Raw genomic sequence first — 16866 nt, 5'->3', positions numbered from 1 at the left:
CTAGATCTATACCCAAGAGAACTGAAAACAAACATACACATACAACCCTGTATGTGAACGTGCATAGGAAACTTAGTCATAATAGTAATATAGTAATAATATCCGCTGGGATATTATTCAGCCGCAAGAAGGAGATACTCATATGTGCTGCGGTGTGGTTGAACCCTGAAATCATGCTAAGTAAAATCAATCAGACATAAACAGCCACTTACTGTCTGGTTCCATTTATATGAAATATCCGGAATAGGCAAATCCATAGAGACTGGAAGTAGATTAGTGGTTTTCAGAGGCTGATGTGAGGTGGGCGTGGGGCACGCTTGCTTCTGGGTATGGGGTGTTTTGGGGGGAGTGATGAAAATATTCTGGCATTAGATGGTGATGATTGTACAACTTTGTGAATATACAAAACCAGTGAATTGTACACTTTAAAAGGGTGAATTTTATGGTGAATAAATTGTCTTAATTCTTTTTTTAAATGAGGACAAAATAAATACCTTTTTAGGCAAAAAGAAAACTGAGAGAATCTGTCCTCAGTAGACTTACGTTAAGGGAAATACTAAAGGAATCTTCCAGTGGAAGGAAAATGATCCCAAGTAAAGCATGGAGATGTAGGAAGGGACAGAGAGCTTCTGAAAGGGTAAACGTGGCTTTTGATGACAGCGTAAAATAGTTACAGTAATGCACGTATGTACATTTGGGTGACATGACCACAATGGCACAATGGGTAGGAGGTAGGGAAATGGATTTAATGTGTTCGAAGATCTAATCATTGTCTAGGAGGTGATAAGAATACTAATTTGATACTGTAAGTTGTAATCTTCAGGATAGCCAATGGAAGGAAAATATTAGCATGTATAACTAATGAGTTATAGAGGTGGAGAATAAATGATGGGAAATACAACGGAATAGTGAGCAGATAGGTTAAATCAAAAGTTTAACATACCCCAAAGTTTAAGCAGTTATATAACATAAATGGCTTAAATAATCCAGGTAAAAGGTTGTTCACTTAGATAAACAAAACTCAGGAATATCTGATTAGAAGAGACACATCTTCAGTATAAGAATATAAAAAAGTTACAAATGTTGAAAATGCATTTACTGTGCAAACAGTAAATTAAAATAAAGTAACATGGCTTTTCTAAAATCAGACAAAGTAGACTTCAAGTCCAGAAGTATTTCTTCATCAAACCACGTATAAAGAAATGTTACATGCTAACATCATCCTCAGGAAAATAGACCTGTATACCCATTGAGCTGTTTTTACTTATAACACTTCTGACACCAAATGTATGGTTTTTCTTTTTCTCACACCAACCAATTCCCCAACTCTGGACACCACCTGGGTGTCCAACAGTTCGGTTCTGACACCGCCTACCTGCAGTTAGCAGGAGATCCGACAAGTGAGAAGGCTCAGTCCCACAAGACACCATTAGCAAGTCCTGGGCCACCGGGACTTCTGACCAACCAGCTGTAAATGAGGGGTTTCCGCCAGTCCCTTCTCTAGTTTAACAGTTTGTTAGAAGGACTCACGGAACTCAGGAACTTAGTGTCACTGGCTTAGCATGAAGGATACAGGAACAGCTAAATGAAAGAGCTGCGCAGGGCTGGGTGTGGAGGAGGGGGTGGTGCTCCCATGCCCTGGCTCGGTGCCACTCTCCAGCACCTTGATGTGCTCAGCACCCTGGAAGCTCCCGGGACCCCTTCGTTTAGGGGTTTCTGTGGAGATTCTGTTACATAGGCATGATTGATGAAATCACTGGCCATTAACAACTCAACCTCTCTTCTCTGGAGTTTGGGGGTGGGGCTGACCGTTAGAAGCTTCTGATCGCATCCTAGTCTTCTTGGTCATCAGCCCCCATACTGAAGCCAACGAGGCCCCCAGCCACCAGTCCTCTCATTAACATACAGAAGACAATCTTCTCTCTCCACAAATCCCAAAGGTTTTGGAACTGTGTGCCAGAAACTAAGGACAAAGACCAATTTTTAATTTTAGTATATCACATCCATCTGAGCTTTGTATTGCTTAATTAATTGTTTTTGTGGGTACAGAGCAACAATGGACAGAAGTAAAAGGAGGCACATAGGAACCTCATAGAAGATTAGCACACTGGTTTAATATCTGACAGAACAAGTAGACACCAGTCAGGAATAAAAGATGTGAACAGCTGCAAACTCAGTTGATGGAGAACACTGTACTCGAAAACTGATGTCCTTCTTTCTCGTCTAATATGTGTGGAGCATTTAGCATTTACTAGTGCGTAGAAGTGCAGTTAACTTTTCCGTATTAATTTTTCCGTATAGGGACCTTACATCCTGTGACCATTGTAAGTCTACTTACTAGGTTTGGCTTCCTGTTAGATTATTCACCTTTTATGCTGCCTAGTCTTTGTTTCCCACCCCTTCCTGCTCTCCAGTTACCAAAGTGCAAAGTCTGTCTCCAGAGTTCAGGGTGGAACCCAAATGTGCTTGCTTATCCTCTCGCATTCTCAGATGTGCTTAGTTTTGAGTCTGTGCCAGTTTCTTTCATCCCATCTCTGAAATGTGTTTGAAAGGTTGTTTTCATAGTTCCTCACATTTGTGATGTTTAGGGAGCTCATTCGACGTCTGTAATCTTCCATACCACCAGAAATAGGCTCAAATATGTGCGTCCACTTAGCTGAATTAGTTTCCAGTGCACCTTAGAAATTCATGTGCTAGCGGAATGGAGAGTGATAACAGGCCTCCCCACTGATTGCTAGTGAACAAGTCTTGAGTCTTAATCCACCTGAGTTCATCGATTGGACAGAAGTGGAGGGGAATTACTCCTGTTTTTCAACAGTTGCCTCTTGACTCTAAGAGAGATGGTAGAGCCTTTCTTGCTTTTGGGGTTGCTTTTCCATTTCCATTCACTCCTAACTTCTGAGCCCTAGGAGGACTCAAGAGCAATGTGAATTTGCCCATACACTCATCTCTTTTGATACAGTTCCTCCAGATACTTTGAAATGGCTAATGCATTATATTTAAGGCCAACATTAATGGATGTGTGTTTTCAGAGAAAGCAGAGGTCCTCCCTGCGGAACAAAATGTATTTTCTTATCATCTGTTGCTTCTTTAATATCATTCCAGGGTTGCCTGTGTGGCTTAGTTGGTTAAGCATCTGACTTGTAATTTTGGCTCAGGTCATGATCTTAGGGTTGTGTTGGGCTCCACGCTCAGTGTGCAGTCTGTGTGAGATTCTCTCTCTCCCTTTGCCCCTTCTCTCTCTCTCTCTCTCTCAAATAAATCTTTTTTTTTTTTTAAAGATTTTGTTTATTTATTTGACAGAGAGAGACAGCCAGCGAGAATGGGAACACAAGCAGGGGTAGTGGGAGGAAGAAGCAGGCTCATAGCAGAGGAGCCTGATGTGGGGCTTGATCCCGTAATGCCGGGATCACGCCCTGAGCCGAAGGCAGACGCTTAACGACTGCGCCACCCAGGTGTCCCTCAAATAAATAGATCTTAAATCATTCCATATTTGGAAGTCAGTGAAATAATTGATGGCAGAAGGCAATCCATAAAGAAACTGAATGGGGGAATGAAATCAGTAGATGGAAAGTGTTTATAAAAATGGGAGTAAAGATGTAAGATGCTTTTATCTTTCTAATGGGGAAGGTGAGAACCCCTGTACAACTGCTTCCTAACACATATACTTCTAACTTCTCAATTTCTTATTTTTATGCTTAATGCTTATCTTCTCCAGTGGATTGCAAGTGAAGGCAGGGATTGGATTTCTTTATTCATTATACTAAGTACTTAACACAGTGCTTTTAAACATAATAATTTTCCCTATTAGAGTAAAAGCAGAAAAATTAGGTTCTTTTTTCTTTCATGCTTCTCTGTTGTGACGAATGAAAATAATACTTACTAATCGTGTACCATAATCCAAATATGTTCAATGCCCTTGGTTAGAGTCACTGTTTAATCAGCAAGAGGAAAAGGTACATGACCTTGAGATCTACTTCTAAAATTTTCGGGCTTTTCTTTCTAAGGTATTTCTATTCACGGATAGTAAAATTGAGATAGTTTTGTCAACATTAATATCTAACTGGGTTTTCTTACCAAATAGTTTAAGTCTTCTCCCGTGTGTTGAAATATCTCTCTCTTGGCAAACCTGGTTTCTCATGGCTCCATAGAAGTCCACTATGGGGCTGTTCTGTAATTGACTCAACGGTAACGTTAAGCTAGAACGTGTGCTCCGCGAATATAGGGATGTTCAGTTTTCTGCAGTACCGAGGCCCCTACTACAGCGTCTAGGACGTACTAGGCATTCAATACGTATTTGTAAAATGAATGAAGGAACGTTTAGATGGTTCTGTTTTTTCTGTATTATAAATAATACTCTCCGAAGTATGTTTGCACATAATGCTTTCACTGCATTTCAAATGATTTTTCTAAATAATTTGTTCCAGAATAAATTCCTAGAAGAAGATCTTGCTGGTTGAGAGGGTATGGACAAAATTATAGGATTTCAGGGTAGTTTTCTTTTCTCTACAAATGTTATCTGTGGCTTTCTATTTTTTAATACTTTGATTTTGTAAATTTTCTATAATTCTATTAGAATCAAAAGAGGTGTTTTTTTCAAATTTTAATTTAAGTGCATTTCTTTCAATTCAGGGAGGAGTTAGGGATCTTGTAAGTGGAATATAGAGTTTCTAGTGGTGGTGGTTGGAAGGTGGTTGGAATGCGAGTGATGGGCTGTGCTGTGCTAAGGAACTTTATTCTGTAGGAATGGGAGAAGACCAGAGGGCGGTAAGCAGAGGTGTGAAAGAGTTGGAACAATCAAAAGGATAGTACCCGTGGTAGTGTTGAGGAAGGAGTGGAGAGAGGAGACCGGAGGCACAGAGAGCCTGGATTTCTCACTCTCCAGTCCCACATCTAATTCGCCACCAACTTTTATATACTAAGTATTCTTTGAATTTCTTCCTCTCTTCTCCAGTTGGGTCCTTGGTGTCTTTAACATCAGCTTCTCATTTCTTTCCCTGCCTCGGAGCCACTCTCCATAGAGCTGCTAAAGCAATCTAATGGAAACCAGCTCTGAAGAATGGTTTCCTAGTATTCATATTTTAAGCTCCTAGTTGATTAACACAGCATGCGAGCTCTACCCTTGTTGGGATCCTTCAGCCTCATTTCCTGCTACTCCCTGCTAGGAGGAAAGTCTTTCCTTGTCCCAGAACATCCTCACCCCTCTCCCCCTACACAGGTGTTTCTGGCTTCTGGGCCTTGCTCATCTGCACCCACTTCCCAGAATCCCCTCGTCTAGTCAAACCCCTTGGTCCCCCTTTTTCTGGGGTGCGTTGTGTAAGACTTCAAGTATCGTCACCTCTTCCAAGACGCTTTAACAGATATATTCACATACTACGTACCTCTCTCCCCCACTCTCACCTTTTAGGTCAGGAATCTGTCTTCTGTGCTTTTTATAGGATCTTGTTTTTACCTCTTCCAAGTTGTACTGTAATTGTCTGTTTAGGGATGTTTCCCACATTGGAGTGTGAGATTTTTGAGGGCAAGGCTCTTTTATATTTGTATTCTCAGCAGTTAGCATAAAGTCTGGCATATAGTCAGGTGGTCAAAAAGGTTCCTGGTATCATTTTCTAGATGAAATAATGAGGGGTTGAGCCAGGCCGGTGGTAGTGGGGGAGAAGGGTGGGTGGGAGGGGCAGACTGGAAAGAAGTCATTTGGATGTCAGAAATGAGTTACAGGTGGAGGTCATGGATGGTTGAGATGTGTAGCTTCGGACATGAGTTTGGTATACAGGGTTTTGACTTGGTGAATTTGAGATATTTGCTAAACATTTAGAGATAACTAGTTGGCAGTTAGAAATATGAGTATAGATATTAGAAGATCAGGATTTAGGAGTCATAGGCATATAGGTGTGAGCTGGGGCACTTGGAATAGATATACAGGTCAGGGAGGGGAGGGGATATAAAAGGGCAGAGTAGGGTCATTGGGAAACATTTAACAAGTAAAAGAAAAGTAGGAAAGTACACTGTCAACAATGTTCAGTGATGAAGAAAGGTTGAAGAAGATAAGAATTGAGAACAAGGGATTTTATTTAGAAATTAGAAGGTCATTATGGATCTTTGAGAGAACAATTTTGGTCGAGTGGAGTGAAATAGAAGCTAGCTGGAAATAAGTGATTGGAAGAGGCTGGAAAGCAAATGCATGATGAGCAAGTGGGAAAAGCAAGCACATACTACTCTTTCAAAATGTGCTTTATGGAGAAATGATGGCTTATGGAAAAGGGATGTAATTTCAGCTGCTTGAGGGGAAGGTAGTACGGTGGTGAATTTTTTGTTTTATTTTTTTGTTTTCGGATGGGAGAAGGTCTTGGAAAAGTTTATCAGTTGATATTCAGGAAGCAGAAGAAAGGGGGCTTGAAGTCCAGAAAGAAATCTTTAATGGAATAAGGGTAAGAAGGAAGAGAGGGTCTGGGATCGAGATCTCGGGTGTTATTGTTAGCCTTGAAAGTCGTGGGGACATTTCTTCCCTGGGTTAAAAAGGAAAAGAAGTAGGCCATATGTAGAAATACAGAGACATTTAAAGATGGTGTGAGGGAATGTGAAGGATCTATTTTCCGTGAAGTAGGCCCCCAGATCTTTACTTGTAGGGTGACAGGTGGATAGGACAGGGTGGCATAAATGGTGGTGGTAGGATGGCCCAGGGCGTTTTAGAAGATTGGCGAGGGACAGAGAATTAATGGTGGGACTGCAGGTGGATTTTAGGGCTCAGTGGAAGTTGAGCTCTGGAAATAAAGCAAAAACAAAAATATTTAAATAATATATATATATATATATTATTTTCATAAAAAGGACTGAAAAAAGGACAGGGCACTAAAGAATTATTTATACTTACACATGGGATTAAGTGAAGCCGATAGCTAAGTCCAGCGATGTTTGCCCTACAGTGGATTGAAGGGCCAGGGAGTGTCAGGGGACCGGGAGCCAGTCCTGCCTGCCCTGGGCTGCTGCCACTAGACCTCCAGAGTCAACTCAGAGTACTGAGTGCACGACTGAGCATATTTGAGATGCAGTGTGAGAAGGTCCTTTTTCCCCCCTTTCTTTCCTTTCTTTTTTTATTCTTGCACTATATAAATATCGGTTAAAATATGTAAATAAAAGCAACAGATTGCAGATAATTTATTTTAAGACAGTGAATTTTGAATAGAAAAGCATTATTGGCTGGGTTATGGGCTCTTACTGCATAGTTATTCATTCCTGATTAAAGTATCTCTGCTGGCCTTACTTACCCTGTACTTCTCAACCGATAGATTTTAAAATGCAGAGACAACCCTAAAGTCATAACCATTTCCTCCAAGGTATTTTGTCTTCTGTCAGGAATTTGTAAGTAGGTTTATAGCTGCCTCTGGCTCACCTCTGGCATGGATATCATAGGAGCTGCATTTCTATCAATTATGCTTTTCCTTAAAAATAATAAAACTATGAAAATAAAAGCTTAATTTATGGAACTCCTTCGAGAAATGCATAAATCATGGGAAACAATAAAGGAGCAAGACGTAATTGAAAATCAGCAGCTCTACCAGTTAAGAACCTTCTCTCTACGACTTACTTGTCAGTTCCTGCTGAACTTAACGCTGGGTTTTCCTTTTTGCTTTCAGGAAAACCTTTAACTTACGCCCTGGGTGTTGCCTGTCCACAGCTTCCTGGTGGCTCACCGCTTCTGCCTGCGCCAGCCTTGCTCCGGCAGCTTCAAGGCTTCTGGGCTTCAGAGCTTGTTGGGAAAGCTTGCTGCTTTGGCCTGCTACCCCTGCTTCAGGTGTCAAAAAGCTTTTAATTAGCCTGCTTCCTCTACTTACTATATAACTAGGCCCTTCCAGGTCTGCATAGCCTAGTCCTAGGGTCTGAAGGGAGAATTATTTTTAGCTAATCATTCTTCCGTAAACGTTCTTGTCCCCTGGCTCTCTGGGGATTCGAGGGAGAGTAAAGGCAGTGTGAGGTTCTCCTGCACGATGGACCTGTGACTGCCCCTGCGCATATGGGGCTGGTCCTCGGTCCACCGGGGATCGCCTTGATGGGCATACCGTGTTCGTGTAGCTGGTGTCTGTTCCGAGCGGTTGATGCCCATGCTGGCCCAGTTTTTAAATACTCTGACGATTGCTACTGTTGTGTCTCCAAGGAGAGGGTACCTCCAGCTGTTTGGTGAACTCTTTGTAGTGTTTTTAGTTCGCTTGTTAAAGAGACTTAGTTTTGTTTCCCCAGGAAATATTTTGAACACAGACTGATCACTAACAGAACAAAATAAAACAATAAAAAACAAACCCACTGATTTCCATTCCTATTCACAATGAAGACTGTTAACATGTCAATAGGTGTCAAGATGATAGACATGATGAGTGGGAAGATCTCTTCAGGGCCTCTAGAAGGGTTCAGTACTTACAGTAATAAAGGGCACTAGCCCTGTCATTGGGCTGTGGGAGCTCCTGGAGTGCAGTGTGGGAGCTCAGCCCAGTGACAGGCGCAGAGTAAGCGTTCTGTACATAAGGGTTGTTCTGAGAATTTTGTTAGTAGTAGTAATAATAAATGATGGTAGACATGATACATTGGAGATTTAAAAAAAAAAAAAAAGATAAAGACTAAGTTGCGAAGTCGAGACCTTAAAAGCCACGCATGTCATTAAGAGAGCAGCATGGGCTGGAATAGTCATACACACTTAATCTTAAAACACACAATTGTATATCTTACCATAATGCCTTGTTGTTTGTTTTTAAATATTTATCTTAGAGAAAGAGAGTGCATGGGGGGTGGTGTCAGAGGGAGAGAGAATCTCAAGCAGACTCTCCGCTGAGCGTGGAGCCTGACTTAGGGCTCAGGGCCACAACCCTGGGATCATGGCCTGAGCTAAAAGCAAGAGTTGGACGCTTAATTGACTGAGCCACCCAGGTGCCGCATAATGCCTTGTTTTTACTTGAGTTTCAGTATCAGTTTAGTAGTGTACTTGAAGCTGATAATATTGATGCCTTAACAGTTTGTTAAATAATAAGAGCGAAGGGGAAAAGAAAGCGAGAGATGGTATAGGAAGTGTAACAGGGCAGTGACTGTTCAGGAAGGGATACTTCTCAGTTCAGTTTGAGAGTGAAGACCGAGTGACTTTACGTGGACAGACGCCTTGGACCTAGGGAATAAGGGCAAGGGCCTGGGCTGGGATTGAACCAGGTGACCAGTGTGTCTGGAGCAGAGTGAGCTAGGAAGAGAGAGCATGTGAGATCTGGGAGGTCGGAAGACCAGAATACGTTTGCCTGACAAGTTATAGCAGGTTGACTTCCGCTTGGAGAGAGGTGGGAAGTTTGGAGCAGAGGAGTGTTGCCATCTGAGCTACGTCCAAACATGATCACTAGGACCGGCAGGGTGAGAATAGATCGTGGGCTTAAGGGAGGAGGGGAGGGGCCGGTAGGACCGTCCAGGCGGGTCGCAAAGGCAGGTTTGTTGGGATGGGCCAGAGGAGGTACGGTGAATTCTGGATATTCTGGGTGTAGACCAGATTTGAGAACTGCATGGGAACGGTTATTGGAGATTGCAATTCTATTTAATATAGTGTGATAAATCCTCTGTTATATGTCGTAGCTGTAAGTGTAGACACTTCAACTCAATTGTTGACGTGTGTCACCTACTGAGTTTTCCCTGTCGTGTTTGCAGTTTTTCCAACATCATAGTGCTTTCAGTATGAAGCCTTTAAAGAGACATCTCTATGTTTGGTGTTTTTAAAGAGTACATATTCTGTGTTAAATTTGTGATCTTCCGGTCCATACTAAGAGTACTTTTTATTTTGATCAGTTTATGTAAGAAAGGACATTTTAGTATACATTCCCTCTTGTATGTCAGTTAGCTGTGGTTCTTGACAATCTAGAACTTGAAGTTAGAGTCCCAGCAGAAGCCTCTTTTTCTGAGTTTCCTTCTACTGCCACGAACATGAAAATGATCTGTGGTGTTAGAGGGGAAAAGCAAGATGAGTTTTATTTTATTTTTAGCATTTCCTTAGCTTCATGGTCTTGTCTTACTATGTCATCAATTCGATAATTCAAGAATATTTCCTGAACTGACATTTTAAAATTTCACTACATCGCACTGCATTCCAGAGAAGATTTAAGGCAGCTTATGAACCTGACGTGAGGTAACGTGGAGAATGGTCTTCACCGTGCAGCAGCGTGGCACTTCCGATGACCACGTGTGCAGAGTGGCTCTCATTTGGGCCCCCGCCAGCCACACTAAGTACCCCAGTAATTAGCAGTCATTTCCTGACCAGGGTGAGGTGTGGTATTTCACATGATCCCATTCCATGCTTCAAATTTTGCACGTTCCATACTGAAAATGTGGGAAGGTGACTAGAAATCACATCACCTAGAAATACCTGATCTTTAAACATTTTGGTGCCTGTCTTTCTCTGTCTTCATCTGGCATAGAAATTCATAGATATGTATTTTGTGTATTTACAGAAAAAACAATCAGTGTGTAAATTTTTAATTAACTTCTTGCCAGCAGTATAGTCTGCATTTTTGCCTATTAAATCGTATTCTCTAACAATATTTTGAAAGATATGACTAATTTTCTGATTTGTGATACTTACTCAGTTTCATCTTTCAGAATATTTCAGTTATTCCCAATATGTTACTGTTGGAAACCACACTATAGTAAATGTTGTGGCTTCATTTTTATTTGCATGTATTTTCAGTTGAGGATATTCCTAGCTATGTTTCTGTGTGCCAGGGGTATAAAGTTACTAGAAGTTGAAGAGGTTGGAGTTTCTTATTTCAGAGTTAAAGAAATTGAGTAAATCGGGATGTGTACTGTGTGCTGTGTGTTGGGGGTGGGGCAGACGATGGTTAAGAGATTGGGCCAGAATGTGCTTACTTATTAGCCCAACGCCCGCCACATAATCACGGCTGCTAAGTGGTAAGCACTTTATATGTGTATTAATTATTTTAATCCTTACTACAATATATAAGGTGAGTACCACTAGAAACGCTGTTGCATGGATGAGAAAACTGAAGTTTTGAAAGCTTGCGTTATCTGCCCAGGGCGACACAGCTAATGGCAGAGCCGGGATTCGAACCTGAGTAGTCCGGCTGCAGAGCGCGTGCTGTTACCGCTCCCCTGACCGCCCGCAGTAAACGCTGGCCCGGCGTCCAAGTGTTCAGGACATGCTCTTTCCCTGCACTGCTCTATAACCAGGGGTGGTTTTGGCGTCAGTATTTTTTGGATTTTAGAAAGCTAATTTAGTGATATGCCCTGTTTTATAAAGGACTCCTGTTGGGGTTTGGAGCAGCGCCTCCAGAGCAGAAGCATTAGTGTTTCTACAGTGAAGCGTGTTTGTCTTTACACTAAATGAATTTAAAAAACCAAAACCCAAAAAACTGTAATTATCCTGATGTCAGTACCTGCTGCCAAATGAGTTGTGAAAACCTTTTGGCTTTAGAATTGCAGGTAAGGGATTGTGGACCCGCATAAAACGCTTAGAAAGGGTATCGGGCATTTAGAGCACACTTATGCGCGTTGGTGAGAAGTACTGCTGTTCCTCCTACCAGTTATCATCGGCTCCTTCTGTCCCCAAATGCAGAGAGCTGGTGAGACAGACAGCTCAGAGGACTCTTCTCGCAAGGACCTGAGGAGCGGAAATGTGTTAGAGTCTTTCAGCCATTCTTCCCTAAATCAGAATAAGGATCTCTCCTGTCCTAAATGGGAGTGTGTTGAGCTCCATGCTCCTGTCGTCTGTTTGCACTCTCAACATATGATGTGCGTCTACAGAGCAGCTAAACTTGTGTTTCTAGCCTTTCAGAGCGTCTGGCTCTTTATTACGCCCCCGTTATTTTTCCCCTATCTTTTTTGGGATATAATTGACATATAACATTGTGGAAGTTTAAGGTGTACAAAGCGATGATTTGATACATTTTTGTATTGCAAGATGATTACCACAGTAAGGTTAATACCACCTTACATAATTAGTTTTTTTTTTTTAATTTGTGGTGAGAACATTTAAGATCTTTTCTTTTAGCAACTTTGAAGTATATAGTATAATACTGTTAACTATAGTCACCGTGTTGTATATCATGTCCCCAGAACATATTCATCTTATAACTGGAACTTTGTACCCTTTGGCCAGCATCTCCCCCGGCCCCTGGCAACCCTCGTTCTATTCTCTGTTTTTATGAGTTGGACTCTTAGATTCCACATATAAATGAGATCATACAGTATTTGTTTTTCTCTGGGTTATTTCATTTAGCATAATGCCCTCCAGGTTCATCCATGTTGTCATAAAAGCAGGATTCCCTTCTTTTTTTATGTCTGAATAATATCCCATTGTATATGTGTGCCACATTTTCTCTATCTGTTCATCTGTCAGTTCACATTCAGGTTGTTTCTGTGTCGTGGACAGCCCCCTTTCTTTAAGCACAAACCTACTGGGAGAACAATTTAATGGACCCATCATTTCTGCAGATATGACCAGAAGTGACTGAAGACTAAAGCAATTGCACTTGAAATTGAGCTGTTCCTCTCCTTTCCCACCATTTTAGCTGATAAAAAACCATAATCATACATCATTATAATCACGACAATTACCAAGAAATATTCTAGTTTATATAGTATTATGAAGTGATTTTAATTCTCTGGTCATATTACTTTCATCGCAATCTAATCCAAATATAAATTTATTAAATGCTCCTAATGGGTACATTTGCCGTAAGTTAAAATTTTCGACACTTGAGGTTAAACCTGTTCTCTATCCTCGGCAGGATCCCTTTGAACCATTTGAAGACATGCTGTATATCGTTTGTTCTCTCCTTGTGCATGTTAGGGTAGTACTTGTCTTCTTCTTCCCAGCCCCCAGGTACTGGAAGCAAACTTGGTCTCCTCCTCGGCAGTGCCTTTGCAGCCCGACAGCGTCCCCAGTGAGCTGGAAGGGCGCTCTGAGATTAGCGAGTCAACCGGAGCAGGGAGGCAGAAACAGCAATGGGATCAGTGTTGAGGCTTCTTTATTTATATTTGACAGGTTGTTGTTGGTTGTTGTTTTATTTCATTTTTTTATTTATTTGACAGAGATAGAGACAGCCAGCGAGAGAGGGAACACAAGCAGGGGGAGTGGGAGAGGAAGAAGCAGGCTTCTAGCGGAGGAGCCTGATGTGGGGCTTGATCCCGTAATGCCGGGATCACGCCCTGAGCCGAAGGCAGACGCTTAACCGCTGCGCCACCCAGGCGCCCCTGTTGTTGTTTTTTAAAAAGATTTTATTTTATTTATTTGACAGAGACAGCCAGCGAGAGAGGGAACACAAGCAGGGGGAGTGGGAGAGGAAGAAGCAGGCTCCTAGCGGAGGAGCCTGATGTGGGGCTCGATCCCAGAACGCTGGGATCATGCCCTGAGCCGAAGGCAGACGCTTAACGACTGCGCCACCCGGGTGCCCCAATATTTGACAGTTTTTTGATCCATAACTAAGATACAAAATGCAAAAAAATATTTGTTCCTTTTAATGTTGGAAAGGAATGTGTGAAGCCTACAATTTGTCGAGCAGTTAGACTTAATTGGTCTTCAGGGGTGGTGTGTGTGTGCGTGTGTGTGTGTGAGAGTGAGTGATGGGGGTTGTACAGTGGGTAAAAATATGTGGTGTGAAAAATAATATCATTTTCAGTTTATTTTATATTATTTGATTCCCACAAAAACATACTTGTTTTGGCAGTTGCCTTCCCTATAGCATCGTGTTGGAATTTGGCATGTGGTATTCACTAAGCTCTCATTGTTTCATGGTTGTACGTTTTAGTCAGCTTCCTGGTGGTAGTAGATGATGAGTTTAAATTCTAGAGCAGAGAACTTGAAAAAAAGGATATAACATAAAATCACATGATACAGGGTTAAAGTATACATTTATTTATTTGACGCATGTTGACTAATGTAACTTTTTCAACTGACAATTTTATTTGATTTTGGATCTTAGAATATGAACTGCATGGAAATCATTGATAATGTTGGTATTTATTTTCTTACAGAGAGGAAAAAGGAAAGTGGATGACTGAAAAATGTTTTGTTATGTTGTCATATTTTAAAAGTTGTATTTCCTTTTCTAGGTTGCTGTAGTGAAACTAAAAAATGCAGATAAGGTATTTGCCATGAAAATATTGAACAAATGGGAAATGCTGAAAAGAGCTGAGGTAAGATTCTAATTATTGGGATGTTTTTGTTTTTGTTTTTTTTAAGATTTTATTTATTTATTCGACAGAGATAGAGACAGCTAGAGAGAGAGGGAACACAAGCAGGGGGAGTGGGAGAGGAAGAAGCAGGCTCATAGCGGAAGAGCCTGATGTGGGGCTCGATCCCATAACGCTGGGATCATATCCTGAGCCGAAGGCAGACGCTTAACCGCTGTGCCACCCAGGCGCCCCTATTGGGATGTTTAAATAATGTTTCAGAAAGAATATGAGACCTATAAAATCATAAAGCCACTAGATCCTTAAATATCATTTAATAACATTGTGTCTGTGGTGGCATTATTTTTAAGACCTAAGAGACAAGTTCCACAATTTACAATTGTGATATAGTGATGATAGACGTTAAAATTCATAAAAAAACATTAAAAAGTCATAATTTGTGACGTTTAGTTTATATTGCCTGAAAACCAAATGTGCGGCTTGTATATTTATGTGAAAAGGAGGTGTGGAAACCAGTTTATTTTATAGGAAGAAATTTTGCAATACTGCATTTCCAACTTGATGTAACTCATTTATATTATTCTGTATTTATCTGTGTTCTGCTCAAAGTGGAAGTCAGTAGGAGTTTTGAATGTGCCCTCTAAGAAGTCTCTTGATTGCTAATTATACAGTTAAATTTATCTTTTTTATATTATTAAAGGATGGTAGTAAAATCTGCTCTTGCAAAAATTGCCAGTGTTTTTTATGTTGATGCCAGAAGCAAGGGAAGGATTGGCTGGAGCGATGTTAAAAATATCTCACAGCTGGTATGGTCTGGTCAGAACTGACATTACACGTAGACTTGAGGGGATTCTGGGGGTCTCCAGCTGTGGGAGATCATGGTGAGCGGCCAGATGGGGTGGGGCCCGCGGGGACCTCGGTGTGGAAGTATTTCAGTATTTGAACTTGTAGGAGGATCAGACTGTTGCATAGGCAGAACAGTAGCTGTGAGGTTGGTAAGATTTCTCTAATGAGAAGTTAGCCCTTAGAAATCTTTCTTTATCCACCAGTACTGGTAGCAACCTGAAACCGCCACCCCCCCCACCCCCCCACCCCCCGCCGAACATATGGAAAAAAGCGAAAATGGTTCCCTTGATGATAGGTGTGGTGGTTGTAAGAAACTTCATTATTCATTTCTTTGGGAAAATTTGAAAAATGTAGCAAAATGCAAAGACATTTACATTCCGTCACCTAGAATTGATCACTAACATTTGGTGCACGTTTTTGCTTTCTGTCTTGTTTTCTCTGTGTTTCCTGAAGAAGACTGCACAAGTGAAGTATGGATACATATTTGTAAAAGGAATAGTAGCACATTACAGATAAAGCTGAAGTCCTCTTCGACTGTACCCCACCCAGTGCAGCCCCTCTCGGCCTCCCACAGCTCATCTCCATGTAATAGTATCTTGCTGAGAAAAGTATTTGGAAATTTTTATGTCACTGTGGCATATGTGCCAGTGTCCTTTATATTCAGTAATTTCAGTCTTTACTTTTGAATTTCCTTAAGGCTCACTTGCCTTCCTGTTACTGGTTGGATTTTCCAGGTAGTCAGCAGTGAGATTGATGAGGGTGTTCTTCTGAAATTGACACTGATGGAAGGGAAAGGAGGTGAAACATCATTTTCAGGGGAAGTCAGGCTGTCCAGCAGGGAGCTGTAGAGCAGAAACGGTCCTTCGGAGTCCCTCATGAGGCCTGAGGACTTACCTTTGCACCTGCCTCATTCAGTCACTGACTCCGGGCCACCTCCAGACGGACATGGTCTTGGGGCCGTGGAGCTTCTGCAGCTGAGGCAGACGCCGAGGGAGCTGGCAGCTTCGCCAGCAGCTGCAGCAACAAGTCTTACTAGTTAGAGTAAATCAGTCTGTTCTAATTGTTTCATGGAAATCATAGTTGTCAGTTTAGTGTTTCAGCATTAGAAATTTTTAAAAATTGAGTTCAAAGTTTGCACTATTTTCTATGAAGTTGGTATGTTGGGGAGAATTAGAAGAAAAAGGAAGGATCACTGGGTTAGCTTTCATTACAGAAGAAGTGGCAAAGTTGAATATAAAACAAGGAATTGGAAATTAAATAATTTTGTTGAATTAAAAAACATTAGTATATTCTCTTTCTGGGGTGAGCTGGAAGAGATTTATTTCTTCCTATCCCTTCCATTAAGTACAGTTTTAAAGACCCTCGACATTACGTATAAAATAAATCTAAGGAGATTCTGAAAGGCAGAGAGGAGGAGGTGGACCTTGGGGCCTGAGGAGCGGCACTCGTTCTGTGAAGCCCGTGTTACTCTGATAGAAAAACCCAACAGGAACCATACAAAGGAAATTAAAGACCGAAGCGCCTCATGAGCGTAGATACAGATCACCTTACCAACACGTTAGCAAATAGAGTTCAGCGGTGTGTAAAAAGACTTGTGCATACAGGATGACCGAGTGGGTTTTACTTCAGGGATACAAGGCTGGTTCAGTGTTGAAAAGGAACATAAGAAATAGCAGGGAGATCGGTAGGAGAAGGAAGGGAAGAATGAAGAGGGGGTAAACAGAAGGGGGAATGAACCACAAGAGACTGTGGACTCTGGGAAACAAACTGAGGGCTTCAGAGGGGAGGGGGGTGGGGGAATGGGCTAGCCCGGTGATGGGTAGTAAAGAGGGAACGTATTGCATGGAGCACTGG

General features: G+C 41.6%; 1 protein-coding gene across 13 annotated transcripts in view; it reads left to right on the top strand.

Moving 5' to 3' along the window:
• The window catches only part of CDC42BPA (CDC42 binding protein kinase alpha), a 310508-nt gene that overhangs the window by 85584 nt on the left and 208058 nt on the right, over positions 1-16866 (top strand). For all 13 annotated transcript variants that reach the window (XM_045796507.2, XM_087859422.1, XM_045796498.2 and 10 more), the window contains exon 3: positions 14086-14169. In XM_045796507.2, coding sequence (XP_045652463.1) covers positions 14086-14169 — 84 coding nt within the window. The remainder of the gene's footprint in view (positions 1-14085; positions 14170-16866) is intronic.

This window comes from Ursus americanus, chromosome 2 (assembly GCF_024610735.1).
Source record: "Ursus americanus isolate L20-20 chromosome 2, mUrsAme1.1.p, whole genome shotgun sequence".
NCBI lineage: Eukaryota > Metazoa > Chordata > Mammalia > Carnivora > Ursidae > Ursus > Ursus americanus.
This window is presented reverse-complemented; position numbering and strand designations above follow the sequence as displayed.